The sequence below is a fragment of the Cervus canadensis genome, chromosome 29, assembly GCF_019320065.1.
Source record: "Cervus canadensis isolate Bull #8, Minnesota chromosome 29, ASM1932006v1, whole genome shotgun sequence".
Lineage (NCBI taxonomy): Eukaryota > Metazoa > Chordata > Mammalia > Artiodactyla > Cervidae > Cervus > Cervus canadensis.
Genome location: NC_057414.1, coordinates 42,052,717 through 42,077,342, shown reverse-complemented (window position 1 = coordinate 42,077,342; position 24,626 = coordinate 42,052,717). Strand labels below are relative to the sequence as shown.

Sequence of the window (24,626 nt, the reverse complement as noted above, 5' to 3'; positions counted from 1 at the left end):
TCTCTCACCCGCACGAAAAGCAGCAGATGCTCTTCCTCGCGGCGCGGACGCTTCTGACAAAACGCTAAAATGGCGACGGCCGCAGTAGTGACTCTGGGTAGAGAGGGGGAGGTGAACCTACCACCGGATTGGCCGTTCAACAAAATAAAAGGCAGGCGTTCCTGTAGATGCTCTTCCTGATTGGTTACCACGAATGCCAATTACCTGAGGCCGGGAAGAGGTGGAAACGTCAGTAACCTCGGAGCGTTTATGCGAAAGCCAATGAGCAACACCCTCGAGAAACCGAGGTCATTGATTGGGTAGGAGGTCGGCATGAGGGCGGACCTACCAACGTAAGCTTCGCAGGCGGGGTTCCGCCCGCCATTAGGCGGAGCGAGTTAGGACTCTGGTGTGCGGTCGGTGTTTAGCGTCATGGCGCCAACTTTCGTTAAGTTTCCACTTCTCTCCAATCCACGTGCGTTCCACTTTGCCTTCTACTCCGAATTTCTCCCTCTAAATTCCCAAACGCCACCCCTTCGCAGCTCGGATGCTGCGGACGGAAGCTTACGCAGACCCAGAAGCCAGGTAAGAAAAACAGCGAAGCGTCCCATCTGAAGAAACCAACCTCCTCCTTCGGCCGAGTCCTCAGTGGCGCCCTGGGAGTCCCAGAGCTACCCTCCAATTGAAACTGCTTTCATAGGTGGTGAAAGGACTCTCAAAACGGTTAATGAGCTCAGCTTCAATTAGGCTATAAAGGTCCCCGAAGTCGACTCGGTTGAGGGGTGCATTACAAGTTCCCTCAAGAAACCAGCCTCCTGGGATTCAAGATGAGGAAAAGGTTTCTCTGTGGAGGTTGAGAAAACACCCCCACCCTGCCCTGAGAAAAAAACTAGAGCAGCGAAGTTTTTTGTTTTATTTTATTGGGGGCCATCAGTCAGAGATGTTAGGTTTAAACTAGAACCGACCTTAGAGGGAATAAAGAACCTAACAAATCACAACCAGCCAAATAAGCAAAATACAATTCAAAACAGCGTCCTCCAGGGCGTCCATTTGGCTTTTTAAAAAATCATCCTTTGGTTTCTTCACATTAATCCCATATTATGAATATGACCCTTTTGCAAGGCAGTTCTTGAAGAGGGAGTTTAAAGGGGAGAATGGAAGAACTTAAAACATGATAAAAGCAGTGGTTTGAGGAAAGGGATCCTCAGGAGTGGAAATGATACAACTAGAACACAGCATGGTTCAAAGCAGCACACCCCCACCCCCACCCCCCACCCTCTGCCAAAAGGGGTGGGGATCATAGCGAGAAAAGTGAAGTCAAAGTAGAAACATTTTTAAAACCTGACGACTCAGAAATCAAACGGTGGTCAAGAATTTATTCTAGGGTTCAGTTCTGTCATGTCCTACTCTTTGCGACTCCATAGGCTGCAGCACACCAGGCTTATTCTAGGGTGGTAAGATAATCTAAAAATGTGGAAATGTTGTATTTACAGATGTGATCACTAATCTTGGTCCATTTTCATTGTGCATCCTGATGCTGACACTCCAGCTGTGAGTAAAGGGCAAAGGATCAATGATGAAAAAAACCAACTGCATGTTAGTCTGCTGCAAGTTGGAGACAGTCACAACTCCATTTGGGTAGGGAAACACATTTGGTCTAGAAATCCTTTAAGCTCCTTTGTTTGATCTCCAAAATTTTTGTCCTGAGTGGCCTTGGAGATAAACCTTCTTCCAAAATACCAAAGCATATGAGGTCAGCTTACTCTACTAGGAATCTCTCCAAGTCCAAAGGTGAAAAACTGGGAATATAAATCTTCTCAGGATCACAGTTCAGGCCAGTTTGCAGACCACCAACCACACCCACTCCCTAATCTAATCTGATTTTCCTTTTGAAAGCCCTCTTGATTGAGCTGTATTTGATTTTGCCCCAACTGAGCAAACCACATTACATCATTTAATCAAATCCATTAAATCATGGGTTTTAAATTAAAACCCATGGCAACTGGAAAAGCTTCAATTCACACTACCTAATCCGGTTGTTCCCAAAATCTCTATATACATACCCCACACCCCACCCCAACTAGGCTCCTGCACACTAGCCTATGTCCCAAGCTCATTCAGGCTGAATGAAATGTTCTTTCTCTCCAGGTCCTAAGCTGGTCACCCCTCCAGACATCACCCCACTTCAACCCTACATACACCTTGGAATTCTGCCCCATGAACTCCGCGGTATTTTTCCAAATACTTACCACCACTTGAAATCCTATTTGTTCATTCATTTTCTCACTTCCTCCTACCCCCTGCCCCCAGCAAATACTTGTTCTACAAGGGCAAGGACCTTTTCTTATTGCCTACTATTGTTTAGTTGCTAACCATGTCCGACTCTTTTGCAACCCCATGGTAGCTGGCCATGCTCCTCTATCCATTACTGAAGATTACTGAAGAAGGCTGTCATTCTGATTACTGAAGAAGGCTGTCATTCCCTTCTCCAGGGGATCTTCCCGACCCAGGGATTAAACCCAGGTCTCCTGCTTTGCAGGCAGATTTTTTACCATCTGAGCCTAAATCTCATCAAAGAAAAATGAGTTTTAGAAACATGTGTGCCCTTTTGCACTAGGCATTTTAAGAGAATGGGTATGCAGATATTTCTCCTTCCTAATATATTTATCCTGTGTTAAAACTGCACCTGGTACATGGCAAGCACTCAAGTATTTGTTAACAAACGGATAAATGAACGCATGAATTAAATTCTTGATAACCAAGAGGAAAGAAGTAACTTTGGATTTTTAGTCAATATCAGCTTGAAAACATGGACACTTAGTACTAAAAACAGACAGATGCTCAAAAGCCAGGGGGAAACTTATTCTCTGGGGGTGTTCAGAGGGAGCCACTAGACCTCCAACACCATTGCCAGCTACACCCTCTTGTTTCAGTTCAGTTGCTCGGTCGTGTCCGACTCCTTGCAACCCCATGAAGTGCAGCACGCCAGGCCTCCCGGTTCCATCACCAACTCCCAGAGTTTACTCAAACTCATGTCCATTCAGTCGGTGATGCCCTCTAAGCCTCCCATTAATGTCTGGGGAGGTCCTCTATCTTCATGGTTCCCAACCTTTATGGCACCAGGGACCAGTTTCATGGAAGACAGTTTTTCCACAGACCACGGCTTGGGGGTGGATTTGGATTCAGGATGATTCAAGTGCAGTACACTCACTGTGCACTTTTTTCCTCTTATTACATCAGCTCCACTTCAGATCATCAGACATTAGATCCTGGAGGTTGGGAACCTCTCCCCTATCCCATACCTTTCTCCTCCATACCTAGAAGAATCTGTTCCCCAGGATACAACAGTGTTGTCTGAAATCAGAGGTGACCAAAACTGGTATGGTCCAGTGGCCTACATCACACTTAGGTACCACTTACTACAGAAATTTCCTTCCTTCACTGTTACTCATACATGGTGCACTCACACCCATATCCAAAGTCCTTTCCTCAGCTGTGTGCTTCCAGTAGGCCATCCCAATCTCCCCAAAATGTTCTAACTCCTTGTTTCTGAGACGGCTAGCAGTGACTATATATGAAGCCCTATACCTGATACATGTATTTGCTCCTTCCAACAGTAGTATTATAAGCAAAATCCTGGATGGCTCAAAATGGCTGATTCAATTCCTTGATCCACTACTTTTCAGCCTTGTGAAGTTACTTAACCTACACCCTCAATTTCCCAATTAATCAAAGTTTTATAAGTACCTAATTACATTTTAGTTGCAATAAAGTCATGTTCAGTAGATGTGAGCTATTATCCCCATTTTATAGATGAAAATACTGAGGCAGAATTCCTGACATGTCCAAGACCACATGGATACGTGGCAGAACTAAGATCCAAACTCAGGAAGTCTGATTTTTTAAAAATATTTATTTGGCTGTGTTGAGTTGCACGGGCTCTCTAGTTGGGGCATGCGGGCTTAGTTGTCCCACAGCATGTGGGATTTTACTTTCCCAACTATCAATCAAACCCACGTCCCCTGCATTTCAAGACAGACTCTTAACTCCTGGACCACCAGTGAAGTCCCAGGAAGTCTGACTTTAGAGCCAGCACCCTCAGTAATTCTCTCTGTGCCAAGTCAGTTTCAAAGCAAACAAATTCTAGCTCACCAGTTCTCTAGTGGGACTGCACCATCCTCTCTCCTCCTTTACCTACGACCCCCCTGGCATTAGTTTTTCTTCTGCCTCATTAAGACATATGGGATCTTAGTTCCCCCACCCCTCTGCAGCAGAAGCGCAGTGTAAACCACTGGACTGCCAGGGAAGTCCCTGGCATTGCTTACTAACTGTATGTAACTAGTTCATCGAGGTAGGTCCTGCCTCCCCTGGGCTACCCATTCCCCAAGATCAGCCCAAGGGTGATCACTGTATTTCACCTCAGCTGCCTGAAAACTATTTCCAGCACTACAGACACACTGTATTTCTAATGATTTACAGACTTGAAATCATTTTAAGAACTTTTTTCCTGGAAAACTAGATTCTACCCTTAATGATCTTTTAAAGGCATCTATATAAAGAATTAAGGTAAGAATTTTCCACCTATCCTATCCATCTTTATTACCCAAACCTCCTATTAAATATATTACATACTTGTCCATAAATCTAGGAAATTTATTTTCAACTTACTTGGCTTAATAGGACAAAATGACTGGAACCAACAGTCTGTGCACAGACTCTGGCAGAGCTTAACTAAGGGACAATGACTAGAAAGGCAGCGTACCTATAGAGGCTGACCACTCAGTGAGTTCCGTTACCTCCAGTACAAGGGTAGCAGCTCCAGGCCGACCCCAGACAATCTGAAACAAGGTCCAAACCTCAGAGAACAGACTGATGAGGTGAGAAAACTTTAGTCTTGTTCCAGGAATAAATCATTTAAAACTTCTCCAATGAAGGTCAAGTTAGAGCTGACAGATCAGAAGTGCAAAGACCTGAAGGATATTGTGAGCCCATATTCCCACCCCCTTTTCCCAAAACACATTAAATGTCTATCCTCCCATTCACTCAACCCAACCGTCTTCAAGTTATAGGACCCTGGAAATCAGAAATCCACAAAAAGCAAAGTAGGAGAAGCGGGCTATAGGATTAACACAGGTAGCATAATTTAAATAAAAAAGGGGAAAAGAATTTTAAAACAATCTTCGAGGAAGAGGAAAATGACAAGTGATTTGGCTTTAGAGCTTCTCAAAGCTTAAACCAGAAGCCTGCCAGCAGAGGCAGCAAGGGTATCAGTACCTAGAGATGACAAGTTGAGTGATCATCTCGGCCAGGTCGCTCTGAAGAACTTAAGCTGTAATAAAGAAATATCAACACTGGCCCTGAGAGCACATTAGGCTATTTTTCACACGAACTGTGGGACTGGGACAGTGGCTGAACGCTCACTGGAGAGAAAGATGACAGAAAGTCATGCTGACAAAGAAGTAATTTCAAATACACAGGCCACAATCACAGCACTACAATTAAACAACCCTTGATTTTCCAGGGAAATAACCAGAGCTAAGTTTGTTAGGTTGGCCCTGTGATAACCCCACTCACTGCAGAAAAGTGACAAGAAGCCTATTAGATTCCCCCTCCTCCCAGTCCTTAAAAGAAATGGAAAGGAGCAGCAAAGCAATGAGCAGAAAGAAAAGGAAGAGAGCCATGGCCTCAGCACCCCTGAGATTATTCCAGTTTGTGTCCACAAGTAGTTCATGCTTAACACAAAGCATGTGCTTTCTGCCTACTGGGCAGAGGGAAGCGAACACCTGGGGCAAACTATTGTGTACATCAAGTTCACAAGAAACCAGTGGAGGCAGAAGAGAACCAACCTGAACTCCACTTGACACACACCTCCCCAAAATCACCTTGCCCAAAAAGACTCCCAAATCAAATCTCTAAAGCCCCCTTCCCAAAGGCATGTTAGGTTTCCTGTTACCACCCTACCCAGCCAGTCTTCCATTCACCCATCAGAAAGCCCAAGCTTCCATCCTGTCATGGCTAGAATCATCTTATTTTGTGCCCAGGTCCTCTGAACCCCTAGTCCCAGAATAAAAGTATAGAATCAATTCCTTACCCTATCCCAGCACCTACTTAGTTATGCTTGCACCTTGCCCCCTTCCCATGGTCTACCGTAACACCTTAAAATATAAACCCAGCCAGAAAACATCTGGAAACCCTAACAGATGGAGAGAAGGAATTTGCAGTCGCCGGTGACTATGATGGCAGGGGTTGGCAGGACGCAGGCAGGACGCTCCAGGATGATGTTCAACAGGCAAAATACCAGGTCTATGGCCAGAACCCCCCCATACTGGCTTCCAAATGTCCCAACCACAGAGACACTGCCACACAGTTAACGTGACCCCCCCAAACCCAACTGACCCCTTTCCAGGTCCCAGCCCCAGTACTCACTGGAGCCCACTGCCTGAAGGCCCTACTAGTCTTCTAAGCACCAAAGCAGCCCATTCCCCACTTCTCACTTGAGAAGTCAAACCCCAGAACCACCCTGCTGGAGCCTAGGTTGTTTCTGAACTGGAGACAAGTCAAGGAAAACAGCCAAGCATGGGCGAGGAAAACGGGCAATAAATTTGCTGCATTTTGGTGTGATTAACCCAAGTCGAAGCAACTTTGTCCAGATTCTCCAGTCCTTAAGATGGCAGACTAGCAGAGAAACGAGGCGTTAAATCCCTCTGGCAGCAGGGGAATCATTCTAATTCCCACATTCAGACCCCTTTCCTCATCTGCCCTGGGTCCTCTGGTCACCTTCCCTTTGGCTGTCATGTATTCCTGGATGTCAAACTGGCTTCTCTGAAACTGAGTGCAATCAAGACAATGACAACCAGGTTTCCAAACTGCAAATCGCCCCAAGTTTTATTTGTAGTCCATACAAAAGGGAAAAAAAATTAAGGTTTTCTAACACCACCTACTTGGGGAGATGGGGAAGTGCTCTGTGCCGCACAGCATCAGCTAGAACGTCAGGGGTCAGTAGGGACTGGACATGTACCAACCGCCTGTCCCAACAGGAACTCAGTCTCAACACAGTCTGTAGAGGGACACAGTCAGGGCCCCCTGGACACCTGGCACAGCGTGGCGCAGAGGAAATGGTTAAGCTGACCCTTTCCTGGCCTCCCTCACATCTAAAAAGAAAAAGGCGCCGCCGACCTCAGCTGCAGGTTGCTTCCCCATCCAGACGACCTTAAATATCGCGCACAAAAATAAAAGGGAGCCAGGAAAAAAATCAAAACATAAAAGAGATTCCCATCCTAGGGAGATGGGGCAGGGGAGAGGGGAACCGCAGATCTAGAGCCAGTAGCAAGATTTGCTGCTGAGGCGAAGGAATAAAGTAGGTTACTGCCGAACACTCAAAAGGCCCACATGGTAGGGGGGATGAAAAACCGCCAACGGGAGAGGTGTGGGCCAGCGGTTTTAACCTGGGTCTGCACCCACCCCATCTCTCCTCTCATTCCCTCCCCGTGGTGCCCCATCCCAGGACAGCCCTACATGCGGCGCTGGTAGCCAGAGTGCATCTGAGCTGCCCGCAGGTAATCATTATAGGAGCCCGAATAGCGTGCGTAATCGGAATGGGCATCGGGCAGGCGACGGTAATCCAGCGAGGACTTTGTCGGCGAGCGGCGGAACGAAAGCTGCGACTCTGATAAACGGCGGTAATCAGAGAGCTCGGCTAAACGCCGGTCGGAACCATACCTAGTCGAGAGAAGAAGACAGTTGGTGAATGAGACAATCGAGGGGAGGGCTCCAGGTGGGCACTGGGGAAATGCCAATGGGGGCAGGGAGGGCGTAATCAGACTGGTCTCCAACAAACAAGATTTTTCAGAAGGCTCATCACCTTATCCAGGGCAAGAAATCAAGCCTGGTCCAACTGTGGGAAACCAAGCCCAACACTGAAGCCCTCCCTTCTGAACTGGCCAAGGTGGACGCTGGCCTACATTCCCAAACCACAGACAAATTATCCCCACCCCTGGGCCCTGCAGAGAAAAGACCTTGGTTGTTTACCAACAGAACGGCGGACGAAAGCAAGGTCCCCAATTTCCCAAAGAGTGGACGCACCACATAAACCCTGCCTTCAGCCAGTGAGTGCCAAAGGGACTACTCTTTCAAACCCACCCCCACCAAAGGCCAGGACAACCACGTAACAGGCTTAAGGATCCTTGAGACAGTGGGAGAGGCTATGGGCCACAATCTTGCAGGCCATAGCTCCAATAGCACTTGGGCTAGCCTAGACAGGTGACACTTCTCCCAGCCTGACTAGCTGGTACCACCCCAGGCTGAGCACGAAGCTCCACCTGAACCCTGGTGACCAGGAAGTTCACAGACATCACCCACTTCGGCCTCTGGACATCCCACAGGAGTAGAGAAGGCCAAGGGAGGGACCGATGGCTCCAGTTTCCCTCCCATGCCAACCTCAGCCCCTTGCCCTGAGCCCCAGCTGGGGGCAGAGGCGGGGGGGCATACAGTACCTTTTCGACATGGCGACAGCCTTTTTGTACGGATCGTCGTAGCTGGCCCGGGGTGGGGAGAGGCGGGTACGCTCATAGGGCGGCGGGGTGCTGTTGGCGTTGGCAACGGCCCCCTGGGACATGGACAGGTAGGCTGCAGACGGCTGACCTGTCCCATCGTAGGCACTGCCCGGCTGGCCACGGTAGGAGGCGGCAGCCTGAGGATGCTGCTGTGCAGCATAGGAAGCAGCCAATGAGGCTGACGACTGAGTGCGGTAAGGAGCTGCCAGGGTGGCAGAGGGCTGGGCCCCGTAGGCAGCTGCAGCGCCATAGGAGCCGGTGGCCGCAGCAGCTGACTGAGCCCCATAGGAGCCTGACAGGCCCATCGATGCTTGGGCCCCGTAACTATTCAGCTGGGTCTGAACAACTGGCTGGGCCCCATAGGACCCAGCCATCGGGGTGGTGGCTTGTGCGGCATAGGCAGCTGGCTGGCTCGCGTAAGCAGCAGCTGTAGCTGGTTGTGCCACATAGGCAGCAGGTTGGGAAGAATAGGAAGCAGCCTGCTGTGCAGCATATGGGGCAGACTGGGCATTATAAGAGGCTGAAGGCTGGGCATTGTAAGAGGCTGCCTGGGCCCCATAAGCTAGTGATGAAGCTGCAGACTGGGCCCCATAGGAGGCTGCCTGGGCCCCATAGGAGCCTAGGGAGTTAGCTGCTCCCTGGGTGTTGTAGGAGGAGGCAGCTGCACGAACCCCGTAGGAAGAAGCAGCCTGCGCCCCGTAAGAGGATGGTTGGTTACCATAGGAGGCAAGGGAGGAGCCCTGAGCCCCATAGGAGTTGAGCGAAGAAGCCGCAGCTGGCTGACCCCCATAAGAGGAGAGGGCCGAGGCCGAGGGCTGGGCTCCACCGTATGGGCCAAGCGAGGAAGCTGCGGCCGACTGGGAGCTAGGGCTAGCCAGCTGGCCCCTGTATGGGGCCCCAAGGGAAACAGAGGGCTGAGCGCGGTAAGAGGCTGCCTGGGCTGTCATGGGCTGAGTCCGATAGCCGACACCCAAAGAGGCAGAAGGCTGGGCCCTGTAGGCAGCGCCCAGTGACACTGAGGGCTGGGCGCGGTAGGTGGCTGGCTGGGCCGTCAGAGGAGCCACATACGAGGCTCGGGGAGGTGAACGGCGCAGGGGGCTGCGGTCGCGACCAAAGAAGGGTGGTGTGGGCTGACGGGCTTGCCCATCAAAGCCACCAGTGCTGTTGCCAAAAGCCTGCTGGTAGTCGAAGGTGGCAGAGAAGCCACCAGTTCCAGGGAATGCCGTATCCCCAGCCCCTGGTTTCTTGGTCTTGTCCCCAGACTGGATAGCCAGGCCAGGCCCCTTCTTCTGACCCTTGGTTGAGAGTTCCACGTTGATGCGCTTGCCCTTCACTTCTTTGCCGTTGAGCTGCGCGATGGCGGCTTTGGCATCTGCTTCCTTCTCCATGTGAACAAACGCGTAGTCTGATAAAGCAGCAGACAGAGGGTTAGCAATTAGGGGGGCAGGGCATGCTACCTGATGGGTCCCAAACTGGACACACCAACAGCACCCAGCTGTTGCCAGCTACCTCCAGGCCTCCAAACCCTTCTCTCCAGGAGTAGGTCATAAAATGTGATTCCCATATAACAAAGCTTCTAACTGTCCCAAATAGTCAGCTTTGGCTATGTCTTTCTTCCTGTTCTCCCCATTTCCCCTGCCACCTCACCCAACTGCCTGCTCAGAGAAGAAAGAGCAAAGATAAACTGCAACAGAGGATAAAAATCTTCACATCTCCTATAAAGTACAAATCCGCAGACAAAAATGCAGAAAGCATTCCTGGATCACTCAATTATTCAGTATTCTCTAACCCAAGATCACCAAACACTTCTGTTCACCTCTGAGGCTTAACTCTCAAAACACTGGAAATGACCATTTATGTCTGGACGTGACCCATGTCTCAGCCCAGGGTTCAGTTAAGGCACAACAGCTACACAGCAATATACAATCTATGACAGTCCTCCAATACGATCTCCCTTTTCCCTCAGTACCTCCCAATTCTCAAAGCATTTCCATGCACAAGATCCCATCTGGGCCTCACAACAATCCCAGGAGGCAGGCAGAGCAAAGGATCATTATCCCCATTTACAGGTGGGCAAACACACTCGAGAATTTACATGGCTTGCCCCAAATCCACTTGTGACAGACAGAAACAGAATCTCAGCTCTCCACGCCTCTTCATGACACCAGTATACCCCTAAGAAGTCAGTGTGCAAGGCAGGATTGTGTATTAAGACTAGACACTTAAGCTGAGAAGGGGAGACAATGGACCCCCTGTAAGCCAATGAAATGTGGGAATGGAAACTGAGCTGCCTAGCCCAAGCCAGGCCCTACTCAGTTCAGGCCCAAGCTATCCCCCACTCCTAGGCCACATTACCTTCTCCACTGATACTCATCAAGAGACATCCCTTACCCCTTGGGCTTCTGTTCGGAGAAAAGATTTATTTAGTTTCTCAGCTTCATGGCAAGAAGCTGCAATTCCTGCAGCTAGCAGGCTCTGCTAAGAGGTTATCCCTCAGGCCCTCAATCAGGATCCGAATGAGCTGTGGGAGGACAGACTCTAAGACAGGATGTTGATCTCAAAGTCCTACTCATCTACTACACAGAACAGGAAACCTTCGAGAAAGGAACAGGAAGAAATTCTTGTCCAAATCCAATCTCACAAATCACAATAGTGCAAGCAGAATCTGATAACAATGAGATCATGCCCGTGGTAACACGGGTCATGTACTTACCACCACCTGGACCTGAGGCTACTTTTAAAGTTCAAGTATCAGAACCCCATCTTTCTCACATCACTTTAGGAAATGAAAAATTACCTACATGAAATTACTAAGGTTCCATTCTTGATAAAAAAAAATTCTGTTAAATGTCCTCTAAACAAGTGTCTTAATTTTCAGAAATTTTCACACTGGGACTGGCTCTCTAGCTACTCCTATAAAGCAAGTCATTTTCCTGGATGTAATGCAATGTGACTGAAGTGACTCTTACACAAGTGAGAATAAAGATATAATCAACAGGTAGAAGTCAGAAGTGTGGTATGGCAAATGGATTCTTGGAACTAGCTGCTAAAATTTAGCCTCAGTTGAAGATTCAGATCACTTACTTGCTATTACGTTCTTACAGAACTTAAAATTTATTTCTCCCCCTGACAATCTGTCCTATCCACCTCAGAGTTACAAGATTCAACATATGTGCTTAGGCACTCAGTCATGTCCAACTCTTTGCGACCCCATGGACTGCAGCCTACCAGGATCCTCTCTGTTCATGGAATTCTACAGGCAAGAATACTGGAGTGGGTTGCCATTTCCTTCTCCAGGCAAGAATACTGGAGTGGGTTGCCATTTCCTTCTCCAGGGGATCTTCCTGACCCAGGGATTGAACCCAGGTCTCTTGCATTACAGGTGGATTCTTTACCATCTGAGCCACCAGGCAAGCCCAAATGATTCAAATGAGATGACAAAAATGCCTTATAAAGTATAAATATGGAGAAGGAAATGGCAACCCACTCGTTTTCTTGCCTGGAAAATCCCACAGACAGAAGAGCCTGGGGGTACAACCCACAGGGGTCACAAAGAGTCAGACACAACTTAGTGATTGAACAACAACAGCTAAAAGTATAAATAGCTCTATGATAAAAATCATGATAATTATTCAAGCCTAGGAAAAACCATAGACTTATTTCCTTACAGGATATGATCCTTCATTTCTAATAAAACACAAGAGACACAATGCTATTTGTAAACGCAATTTTGGAACTTGCCAGAGATGATAAACAAAATGAACTATCACAACTGTCTTCACTCTCTCAGGGCCCGAACCTGATTCTTCATCTACCAATTGTGAAAAGTAAGTGTTCCTTTAGACCTCGCCACAGGGCACTAAAACTGTCCTCTGATCTCTCACCTCCACTCTGGGTACTACTGCTACTGCTGTCACTCCAGTCGTGTCCAACTCTGTGCGACCCCGTCCCTGGGATTCTCCAGGCAAGAACACTGGAGTGGGTTGCCATTTCCTTCTCCAGTGCATAAAAGTGGAAAGTGAAAAGTGAAAGTGAAGTCGTTTAGCCATGTCCAACTCTTCGCAACCCTATGGGCTGCAGCCTACCAGGCTCCTCCATCCATGGGATTTTCCAGGCAAGAGTACTGGAGTGGGGTGCTACTGCCTTCTCCCCACTCTGGGTACAGTGAGCTAAAAACCAATGCTGGTGGTCCCAGATCTCTTCAAAAGGAAAGACTGAGTTGAGCCTATCACCAGGAGAATGCAATGGTAAGGAGAAAGCAAGTTTGTAGGCAGATTAAAGGGAATTACCAAAAAAAAAAAGGCCTCCAGGCATTATAAAGGAATCATACTATGTTCCTGGTTAACCTATCCACAAATTCCTAGGACTATATTAAGCTAGGGAAAAAAAACCCCAACAAAAATGTTTCAATGGGTTTACAAGAGCAATAGGACATCACATTGTCTATTCCCTACTTAGCTAGGTTTTATTTAGAGACCAATTTCTGAAACTTGAAACTGAAATTTCATAGGTAACAATTCAACTGACCACACAGATGAACTATGTAACTGACAGAAAGCCATGAGATACAATTATAACCAATTTATATCACGAAGTCTCTAAGCCTGATACTGGAAGGAAGTGTGAACAGGTTGTCCAGCTGACTCAAACACATGAGGGCTAGCCAACCCTGAGCAGCTAAACCCAGGCCTAGCCCTATCAAAGACACAGGAACCCAACTACTCTTAGGATGATTAAAAAAAAAAAAAAAAAACCCAAAGAACTAGCAAACTCCAGGGACTCAGCGGCCTGAACTGAGTTAGTTCAAGGAAACCGACCTCTGAAGGTATTCATCTCATTTAAAGGGACTACCAGGCAATGATGTACAGAGATCGCCTAATGATCCGGCATCACAATTCCTCCACTATCCAATTTAAGAGAATCTGGAAACATGAGTTTTCCTATTCTCAGAAGAGTAAAACTTCTAATGTGAAACTACAGAGCTATACATAGAAGTAAAGAATGGCCACCCACAACGTAAGAAACAGTTTCCTCTTCTGCCTTTCAGACTTCTGAAATTTGACTCGTTCCTAAAGCTGTCAGCAACTCTTGATACTTCATCCTTTAACACCCAATAGAATTTAACTGTGGAGAGTGGTTACAATCTGCTGTTGCTATGGAGATTTTCACTCTCCAAATCAAATCATATCTAAGCTGCTGGAACCAAGCAACTAAGCTTTTCCCCTGTGAAATAAAACAGAACTGGCTGTCCTGTGCAATGCCAAGCTTCTGTGCTTTTCAAAGACCTGACAATCAACGTTAAGACACCTCAATCAAGTGTCCTTTCCCAGACCAAGAAATAAGTAAGCTATTTATAGAGCCAAAGCCAGTCTCCTCTACTACATTCCTAACTTAAAAACCTCATTTTCCTTCACTCCAAATAGAAAGGCATTTGGGGGGGGGGGGGGGAAATACAATCCTCAAACCTTTCCCAGAGTCCTTTGTATCAAAGTATTATCAGGAGCTTACATACCAGCATAACTACAAATAACAGCTAACCGCCACTCCCTGAGAAGTCAAAGCACTTTGGCAAATCAAATGTTTACAAAGGGACAAAATGCACAAAACTTTCACAAGGAAACATAATTTCTAAAAACCAGACCCAGTTACAAAGTTCACCCCACTCCACCCCCACATCCCCTGTCACTTGGTGTCAGTCCCAAGCAATTCAAGCAAATTTTCAGCTTTCTCTACCACCCCAAAGGAGGCTCCTTGACCAATGAGTTCCACAGACAGTCCCCTCAGATGCAAGTTTCAAGACTCTCAATTAGTAGACAGCCTGCTTAAAAAACTACACAAAAAAATGTAGTAGGTCAAACATAGAACTCTCATATACCCCTATCCATTTTCTGGCCAGGAGCCCAATCTGAGGCCTTTCCCATTCTTTCACTCTAAATAAAAGCAAAAATCCATGCACCATACAGCCTGCCTCATCAGAGCACCCAGTAGGAAAGCCTGATTTTGGATAGTCATGAACTTGCACAGCCCGAGTTGAGGAAAATAGTATGCAGTATTAATGCAGAAGAAGGAATTACTCCTAGTGGTGACTACCAACCTTTACACTTCCCCCAGTTACAGAAAGGATAAGGAATGACCCAAAAGATGCGCCTTTCGAGGACTGCAAATGATGTATCTTGGAGGAAATGAATAAAGCACCTGCTCCCAAATTTATTTACTATCCTCACAACTTCTCACACAGGCTATGAGCAGGTATGAATCCAAAACCAGCAGCCAGGAACCAGATACTTACTCCCAGGTTGCATCTTTGAAGATACACCAAGGCAAAGTTAACTGATCTGTTTCCAAGTGGAACACAGACTGGACACACACAAGGGCTGCATTCCAGATCTTGCCAACAAAACAGAAAAAGAGCCTAAGGGGTTAAAACCCAGACTATGAAAAGAAGTCACCTGGGTCCAAAAAAGGAAGTCAGGCCTAAATTATTATGATACATTCTTCTCAGGACCTACCCTGATCATGAAGACTAATCAAGCAAAGACGACTAAGTCCCCATGTCCCCCTCAGCCACAGAGTGTGCCCCCTTGCAAAATCACCAAGTTTAGAAAAGAAGGACATTGTTCTGGGGCACCGGCTTGGCAAGTTAGCTGCTCAGAAGAGGCCTTTTCATAAAACAAGCCTTCTTCCACAGGTGAAAGGTCGGGGCTTCCAGTTTACAGATGTAAAATTGATCCCAAAGGGGGTGGGGGTGGGGGGTGGGAAACAAGTTTGAGGGAGTTGGAAAGCGCAGAGTTGCCAGGCCTAACCCACCTAACAATACAGAAAGACCAAAGTAGTTCGGAAGCCCCCGCCTCCCGCCCCATACCCAGGAGTTAACTATGCCCAAGAGTAGACCCACGCCACACAGTACTAAAAGATCCCAGCCCAAGAAACTTACAAGGGCCCCGTTACCTTCCGCTCGGGAGCATTCACCGGGAGGGAACACGAGGGTGGCTTTTGGTGGGGTGCGGAGGGGTCAGCCCCCACCTTTTCCCTCGCTCTGACAGACGTCTGGAGAGGAAGTGGGGAAGTGGCAAAATCTTCCCCGCTCCATGATCCGGCTTGTGCCCGTCACTTCCCAATTTCCGCTCGGTGCCAGGCCCAGGAGACCAGTGGAAGGCGCGCCCCCGGTATACTCCCAAGTCTCTCAGGCGCGTCCCCGGCCCCGTAGCTCGGCTCACAGTGGCCGCCGCACCCACCCTGAGCCGCTCCCTCCCATTTGGTTAATGGTGCCTGGACCGCACGGGAGGACGGTGGCTCTACCCAACGCGCCCCCAACACCTCCGGCCTCACTCCCGCGGACTTCCCCCTACCCCCGCCCTCACCAACTGCGCTGTGACCGGCCCCCGGGAAAGGGGCGTGGTTAACAAGCAGAGTGCCCCGAGCGCGCCCCCGCCTGCACGTTACCTTTCACCACGTCACACTCTATGACGCGTCCGCGGCGCTCGAAGAGGCTGCGCAATTCCTGGCTCGTGCACGCTGCCGATACATTGCCCACGAATATCTTCCAAGTGTTAAGAGGCCGTGGGCGCGACATCTCCACCACGAGCGCGCGCCCCGGCCGCAGCTCGTGGCCATGCAGGGCCTCGATGGCGCGCACCGCGCCCGCGTTCTCGCGCATGTGCACGAAGGCGAACTGTTTCATGACGGCGCAGCTCATGACCGTGCCGTAGGGCGCGAAGAGAGCTGCCAGCTCCTCCGGCGTCGTATCCGCCCCATCGACGTTTCCCACAAATATCTTCATTTTGCCGCCGCAGCCGCCTTCCCGGAGAGCCGGGACCTCTCCTCCAGCGACAGGCGAGACGTCCTACCCGCCGGCAGTCCTCCCTAGGAATGGCTGGCGACCGAGAACCCCGCCGCGCAGGCGCCCTGACCTAGCCAATCGGAGCCCGGATCCCGCGCGTCATGTAGCCAATCAGAGAGGCTGAGAGAAAATGCACTCAGACGCAGCCAATCCCAGAGGGCCTGGAGCCCGCTCGTTAGCGGAGGGGGTGGGAGAGGGACGACGGCGCGCGACCAACCGCCACAGCCTGGGGGAGGGGAAGAAGGGCTGGGGAAGGGGTTACGCGCGCAGGGAGCGCCGGGGCAGCTGAGAGGCCTAGTGAGCGAGGCGGCCTCTGGGCTGGGTGGGGCGGGATCGGCATGCCCCAAGGAAAAACTTTGTTCAGTCGTAAGTCAGAGCCTCTCCCATTCTGGCCGCCTAGGCCAAACCCGCGCCTAGCTAGGGGTAGCAGCGAAAGTGTCCACGGGAAGTCCTGGCCTGGCGGGAGAAACCAGGACAAACGCCTTCCTTCAGCAGAAGGCTCCCGGGACTGGCTCCCAGGACTGCCGCTTGTGCTGGACAGTCCGAGGGGGCCCTGAGCGGCATCTGCCCCATAGAAACCCTCGTGCCATTAATTTCTTTGGAAACACATTCCTTGAGGTTGCTGAGGTCCAGACAGATGCTGGAGACACTGAAAAGCCACTCAGACCCCACCTCTGCCTTTATGGAGTTTAAAAACAAGGAATAAGATATATCAATCTTGATAGATGTTTGAAATTTTTCACAACAAAAAGTTTAATAAAATCTGAAATTGAGTCAAAAGAACTGTCCTTGAGGAAAAAAAAAAAAAAGAACTGTCCTTGAGGGGATGAAAGTTGAGCCTTTAAAAAAGAGAAAAAGATTTTGCATGGCAGAAGATGTTAAAAATATAAGAACATGTGACAAGTTCAGGAAAATGTTTGCTTGCAAGTTCATTCTACAAATTTTATTCAGCGCCCACCCTGTTGGAATAAAGCAGTGAACAAAAAGGGACAAAAATCCCGACCTTGGAGCTTTGTATTGCCGTGGAGAGAGACAGATAATAAGTAAAACATAATAGCCTGTTAGGTAGTGATAAAGACTTGAAGTAACTGAGGGAGCCATGCTATGGGGGAATCATTCCAGCATGTAAGAACGTGTCAGAAAGTCCTGGGGCAGGAGTGTGTCTGTCCAAAGAATCACAAGAGCTAGTATGGCTGGAGGGTGGAACAAAGTGAATAATAGAACACCACGACAGAGAGGAGGTGTAGCACCTGGTGGGCTATTTAAATAATTTTGGCTTTCACTCTTAGGCTGAAAGTCTATAGAGAGAAGAGGGGCTCGCCTGATAGGACTTAGCTTTAGTAGTTTTGTAAGTATCATTCTGGCAGCTATTGAAATGGGCAAAAATAGAAAATAGTCATTTTCTCAGAACAGTTGTCACTGCAGCAAAAATCCAGGAGAAAGGGACCTCCCCCTGGCAGTCCAGTGATTAGGACTCGGCACTTCCACTGCAGGGGGTGGGGATTTGATCTTTGGTCTACTGCAGGGCGCTGTCAAAAAAAAAAAAAAATCCAGGCGAGATATGAGGGTGGATTAGGGTGGCTGTAGTAAAATTCAGCAGAAGTGCTTAGATTTGGATATACTTTGACTGTAGAGCCAATACAATATGTGATAGGATGTGAATTGTGAGAGAAAGAAGTCAAAGATGACACCAGGAAAAGGGAAGCATAAAGTTGCCATTTATTGACATGGGGAACATTGTAGATGGCCAGAAATTTATTTTTGGACATAAAAATTTGGGGACTTGTTTTGTTTACTTGTTTGTTTTTGGCGGTTCATTGCCACTTGCAGGATCTTAGCTCCCCAACCAGGGATAGATGGAACCCAGGCCCACAGCAGTGAAAGCACAGAGTCCTAACCACTGGACTACCAAGGAGTTCCCTGGACATGATAAGTTTGAGACGCCTGCAAGTCATCAAATGGAGGTACCAGTGGACAATTAGATATGTCTGGAGTTCAGGAAGAAGTCTGGGCTGAAGATATTGATACAAATTTGTGAATCTAAAGAGTTAATATCTGTGGGGCTTCCCTGATAGCTCAGTTGGTAAAGAATATGCCTGCCATTCAAGAGACCTGGATTCAATCCCTTGGTTGGGAAGATCCACTGGAGAAGGGAAAGGTTACCCACTCCAATATTCTGGCCTGGAGAATTCCGTGAACTGTATAGTCCATGGGGTCGCAAAGAGTCAGACACGACTGAGCGAATATCTGTACTGTACGAAGAACTCCTACAAATTGATAGGGGGGAAAAGACAAGATAAATAGGCCAAGGATGCTAACTGGTAATTTTATAGGAAAAGAAGTACAAATAATAAATAAACAAGAAACTTCATTGCTAGTCAGAGAAATGCAATTTTGTGAGAAAATGAGAACATTTTCATGCCTCATATTTGAAAAAAAAATTTATATCTGTTGGTCTTATAGGTGCGAGGAAATTACACTCACAGATTGTATGTATGAATTACATATGTAGTGTGATCTCTATATCCTTCCTGGTAAGTATTCTGGCAATATCAAAACTAAATGTAGTGAGCCTTTAACATGGTAATCCTGCTTTGGAAATCCAGCCTGCAGAAAACTCACCAATAAGGATATTGATATAAATTTATTTATTGTAGCATTGTTTGTAGTAGCAAGTAGTAAAAGCAACCTGAATGTCCACAAATAAGGGACTATTGGATGGAATATCATGTTGGTATTGAAAGTATGTCAGGGGGTACTTCCCTGCTGGTCCAGTAGTTAAGAAGTCTCCATGCAATGCAGGGGATTGCATGCACCCTTTGGTGGGAACTAAGATCCACATGCCTCAGAGCAACTAACCCTGTGAGTTGCAACTACTGAACCTGCTCACCACAATTAGAGAGTCCATATGTTGCATGAAAGATCCCACATGATGCAACAAAGTCCTGCATGCCACAACTAAGACCTGATGCAGACAAATAAATTATTTAAATAAATAAAATAGGTCAAGGGACTTCCCTGTCAGTCCAGTGGTTAAGACTCAAAAAAAAAAAAGGTCAGAATTTATTGATGAGGAAGGATGATGTGGAAGGAGGACCATAATTTAAGAGGGAAAAAATGTGTTTACATAACACTACCTATTTCTAAGATATAGGTTAAAAAAAAAACCTTGATATGATACACATGTTTTTCAGCATAGAAAAATAACATGGATTACCTCAAGGGAGTGAGATGGGGCTTAATGATTTTTTACTTTTCTGTATCATTAGACTTTCAGCAATGAGCATCTAATTCTTTTTTTTTTTCTTTTTAAAATATGGAACGCTTCACGAATTTGCGTGTCATCCTTTCGCAGGGGCCATGCTAACCTTCTCTGTATCGCTCCAACTCCAGTATATGTGCTGCCGAAGTGAGCACTCTAATTCTTTTTTTTTTTTTCCTAATTCTTTTTTTTTTCCTAATTCTTTTATAATTTAAAAAGTACATTATAAGGAGGAAAAGAGGGGCATCACTTTGATACCACTCTGATATCTCCACAAATCCAAACTGCTGGCAGTATTCTCAGAGCAGGGTATCGGCAGGCCTCTAGACACCCAGGGCACATAGCCATTTAAAAGGTGTCATGTGCATGAGACAGGGTGCTCAGGGCTGGTGCACTGGGATGACCCTGAGGGATGGGATAGGTAGGGAGGTGGAAGGGGGGTTCAGGATGGGGAACACATGTACACCCATGGCTGATTCATGTGAATGTATGGCAAAAAACACCACAATATTGTACAGTAATTAGCCTCCAATTAAAATAAATAAATTTTAAAAATAAATAAAAAATAATAAATAAATAAAAGGTATCATGGTGGAACTTCCCTGGTGGTCCAGTGACTAAGACTTCACCTTCCGATGCAGGGAATGCAGGTTCAATCCCTGGTTAGGGAGCTAAGAAGTGGCATGCCCAAGCCGAAACTATTAAGCCCCAAGGCTACAACTAAAGAGAGCCTTCACATGGCTTGGGAAGGAAGACCCAGTGCAGCCAAAATTTAAAAATAAATGAAATTTTAAAACTAGAAAAACTTTTGAAACTTGACTTTAGGGTTGCAATTTTTTTTTTTTAGGGTTGCAATTTTTAGCTAAGATGTATAATTTTTTGAAGTCTGTAAACAGTTATAGAATAATTTCACTGTATAAGACTTATCAGGAAGCTTGTTTTGAAGTTTACATTTAGGTCAGGAGTCTTTGGTATTTAAGAAAATTAAATATACAAATGCAATTTTTTTAAAGTTTGATGGAATTTAAGTTGCAAATGGGTATGATTGTTTAGAGTCCAATGTAGTCTGCCAGCATTTATCAAAGAAAAGGTGAAGATAATAACTTTTATTTTTGCTAGATTTATAAACAGATCAATAAACTTTGTAAAGTTAAAGGCTTAAGGAAACTAGGCTTTAAGTGTGTTACTTTAATGCAATTGAATAATAACCATATTAGTTTCCTGTGGATGCTGTAACAAATTGCCAAAACCTGGGTTGGTTAAAACAACAGAATGTGATGTGGCAAGGGCTTCCCGGTGGCTCAGCGCTAAAGAATCCTCCTGACAATGCGGGAGACATGGATTTGATCCTAGTCTGGGAAGATCCCACACAGCAAGGAGCAACTAAGCCCATAAACCACAGCTACTGAGCCTGTGCTCTAGAAGCTGGGGACTGCAACTACGGAGCCTGTGCACCCTAGAGCGCTCAGCAACAAGCAAGAGAAGCCCCCGCTCACTGCAACTAGAGAAAAGCCCATGAAGAAAAGGCAATGAAGACCCAGTACAGCTAATAAATAAAGTATATGTTAAAAAAAGTTATTCTTTCACAGTTCTGCAGGCTAAAAGTCCAAAATTAGTAGCACTGGGCTGAAATCAATGTGTCAGCAGGGCCTTGTTCCTTTAGGACTAAGAGAGAAACCATTGCTTGCCTCTTCCAGCTGTTGTAGTTTCTGATGGCTGCTGGCATCCCTAGGAATCCCTCTAGTCTCCAGGGTCAACATCATTAAATTTCTCTCAGGACTTCCCTAGTAGTCTAATGGTTAAGACTCCATGCTTCCAATGCAGGGGGTGAGAGTTCGATCTCTGCTCAGGGAACTAAGATCCTACATGCTCTGTGGTGGGGCAAAAACAACAAAAAAAACTTGCTAGGCCTTCTTGTAGGAATACAGGTGCTTGCATTTAGGGCCCATCCAGGTCATCCAGGATAACCTCATCTCAAAATCTGAAATTCAATCATATCTGCCAAGATCCTTTTCTCCAATAAGGTAATATTTATAGCATCCAGAGAGTAAGACCTGCTAATCTGGAGGGCCATTAAGAGCCAATCACAGTAACTTGACAAAATAAAAGCATAATCACAGTCTCTTCATGTCCACTAAAACCACTAAAATGCAAAATAGACACAGTGACAGTATTCTATCCTACTGAAATTGTATTATTAAGCAATTAGACCCGGGGAACCCAGAGCAGTTTCCTCTTGGCCTTAAAGCTGAGTCCTCTCTCTGTACTGGCGCGTCCCTCATCTGAATTTTTAGATATAATCTGCTCTTTCTCACTGGCTAAGACACCTCAAGTCCTTTTTGGAGATAGGTGACATGCATGTATTTAAATTAGAGGGGAAGGGACTTCCCTGATGGTTCAGTGGCTGAGACGCCATGCTCACAAGGCAAGGGGCTGGAGTTTGATCCCTGGTCAAGGAACTAAATCCCACATGTCACAACTAAAGATCCCAAGTGCCACAACGAAGATCCAGTGCAGCAACCACATAAATAAAAAGCTAAAAGCAGTAGCAATTCCAGGTAACTAGAAAAATTCTTAACAATAAATAAATAAACTAACTAGAGGTGAAGCTTTTGGGGCTAGAGGATGGTTCTGACCTTTACTACAACGCATTCCAGTTTTTTTCTTTTTTTTTTTTTTAGGGGTTTGGGTGCCCTGTGGCATGCAAGATCTTAGTTCCTGAACCAGGGATTGAACCTGGGCCATGACAGTGAAAGAGCTGAGTCCTAATCACTGTACTACCAGGGAATATCCTGAGCTAACCAGTTTTTATAACTTGCAACTAGTAGTTCTCAAATTTTGTGTGCTTCAAAATCACATACAAGGGATTAAAACAAACTTTAAGTTCAGTTGATTTATAATGTTGCATTATTAATACTTTCTGCTATGCAGCAAAGTGAATCTGTTATACGTGCAGATGCATACATGCCCAATTGCTCAGTCCTGTTTGACTCTTTTCGACCCCATGGACTGTAGCCCTCCAGGCTCCTCTGTTCATGGGATTCTCCAGGCAGGAATACTGGAGTGGGCTGCCATTACCTTCTCTAGGGGATCTTTTCGACCCAGGGATTGAACCTGCTTCTCCTGCTTTGGCAGGCAGACCTAACCAGTGGACCTCCAAGGAATTCCCTGCAAACTATTTATAACAAATGACTCCTGCTTTTCATACTTTATAATGAGAACCAACATAGCCTTAGAGCCAGAGTACCTGGGTCTGAATCTAGATTTGACCGTGTTGCTAGCTGTGTGATCTTGTGCAAGTTAATCACTCTGTGTTTCTCTTCTCTCATCTGTAACTTGGGATAATAACAGAACCTACTGGGAATTCCCTGGTGGTCCACTGGTTAGGACTCCACCCTTTCATTGCTAAGATCCCATAAGCCACAAGGTGTGGCTAAGAAAAATAAAGAAATATGTAACAGAATCTACCTTGTAGTTTTGTCATGAGGATTCAATGAATTACTGAATGTAAAGTGTTCAGAAGAGAACCTGGCACTTAATCATCATTATATAGGTCTTAGCTAATGTGACTAATATGATTGAGGGCAGGAAGAGACGGGGACGACAGAGGATGAGATGGTTGGATGGCATCACTGACTCGATGGACATGAATTTGAGTAGACTCCGGGAGTTGGTGATGGACAGGGAGGCCTGGCGTGCTGCGATTCATGGGGTCGCAAAGAGTCAGACACAACTGAGCGACTGAACTGAACTGAATATGACTAAGTTTTCTTTTCTTTTTTGTTAGGTAAGAAGTGGATTTATTTAGAGAGAAACACACTTCCCACACAGAGTATAGGCCATCTAAGGAGCTAAGAGGTCAAACTTTAACCCCACTTGGACTTGAACCCCATGGTCTTTTTAAAATTAGAATCACTCACCTGGTGTAAATTTTCCTTTTTAAGTAAGTTTAAAAGTGAGTTAAAAAAAAAAAAAAGTGAGTTAAAGAACAGTATTTGGTTAATGATAGAACAGATGGTTTGTGGACACAGCAGAAGCCTGGAGATAACACAAAAATGCCCGAATTTGGCAAAGATTTTCCAACTGGAAGCTTCCCTGGTGGCTCAGACAGTAAAGAGACTGCCTGCAATCCAGGAGACGTGGCTTCGATCCCTGGGTCGGGAAGCTCCCCTGGAGAAGGAAATGGCAACACACTCCAGTATTCTTGCCTGGAGAATCCCATGGACAGAGGAGCCTGGAGGGCCAGTCCATGGGGTTGCAAAGAGTCAGACATGACTGATCCACTAACACTTTCACTTTCCAACTGCGCTCCCTAGAGCTCCAAGGCTCTGGGGGAGCTTAGTCACAACTAAGCATCTTTGGTTGTAGTTCCATTTCTGCTTTACAGCTGGGGTTTCAAGGTATTTGAACAGTGTTCTGTGATTTAAAAACAAAGTTAAAAGTTTGAAAACCACACAGCTGAGAGTTTCAAAGAGAGAAAAGCTAATGGGAATATTGATCCCTTAGGAGTAGAAACAGAGTGGCAGGGGATGGTGAGCAGCTTAGCCATAAATGGGTTAAAACTAGCTAGAATTCCAGATGAAGGTGAGAGGAAGTCAGGGGTTGGCTGTGGGCAGAGTCCAGGAGGAGTTTCTGCAATGATTCTGAGGTGGTGAAACACAGCCTGGGCCCTAGGCTTAAAAGGACTTGGTGCCCCAGGAACCAAGGAAAGCTGGAAAGCAACCAATGTAGATTTGGTGAGAAAGAACAGGGCTAGAGGCAGAGCCAGCAGCCTTGACGGGGAAACAGGCAGGGCCTGGGGAATGGGAGCAGAGCCAGGCACATCTAAGCCAAGGCCAACAGACTGTGAAACCACCCACCCGGCTCCAAGCAGGCCGCGTAAGGGGCAAAGTTTGCACACTGCCAGCCTACCTACCTGGGCACGAAAGCAGCTTTGTCATGGATAAGCAAGAGAGACACAGTCCAGTGGGGGCAGGGGGGCAGAACAGCTGAG

At 46.8% G+C, this 24,626-nt stretch overlaps 1 protein-coding gene and 1 non-coding gene across 5 annotated transcripts; both read right to left on the bottom strand.

Annotated features, from left to right (window-relative positions):
* Positions 1 to 71: 71 nt before the first annotated feature.
* Positions 72 to 16,418, bottom strand: LOC122430498 (RNA-binding protein 14). 4 transcript variants are annotated; one of them, XM_043451053.1, is made up of 3 exons: positions 15,975 to 16,418; positions 8,472 to 9,936; positions 6,838 to 7,698 (listed from the first exon to the last, which is right to left on the bottom strand). In XM_043451053.1, exons 1-3 carry the CDS (start codon positions 16,309 to 16,311, stop codon positions 7,491 to 7,493), a joined length of 2,010 nt encoding a protein of 669 aa, XP_043306988.1. In that variant the 5' UTR covers positions 16,312 to 16,418; the 3' UTR covers positions 6,838 to 7,490. The 4 variants fall into 4 exon arrangements, with proteins under 4 accessions (XP_043306991.1, XP_043306988.1, XP_043306990.1 ...); XM_043451055.1 differs by having other exon boundaries at positions 9,826 to 9,936; positions 15,975 to 16,417; XM_043451054.1 differs by lacking the exon at positions 15,975 to 16,418 and adding an exon at positions 15,480 to 15,877.
* Positions 16,419 to 19,681: 3,263 nt separating this feature from the next.
* LOC122431554 lies at positions 19,682 to 19,788 on the bottom strand. Its single transcript, XR_006266571.1, has one exon. It is a non-coding gene; the product is annotated as a U6 spliceosomal RNA (small nuclear RNA).
* Positions 19,789 to 24,626: the final 4,838 nt, after the last annotated feature.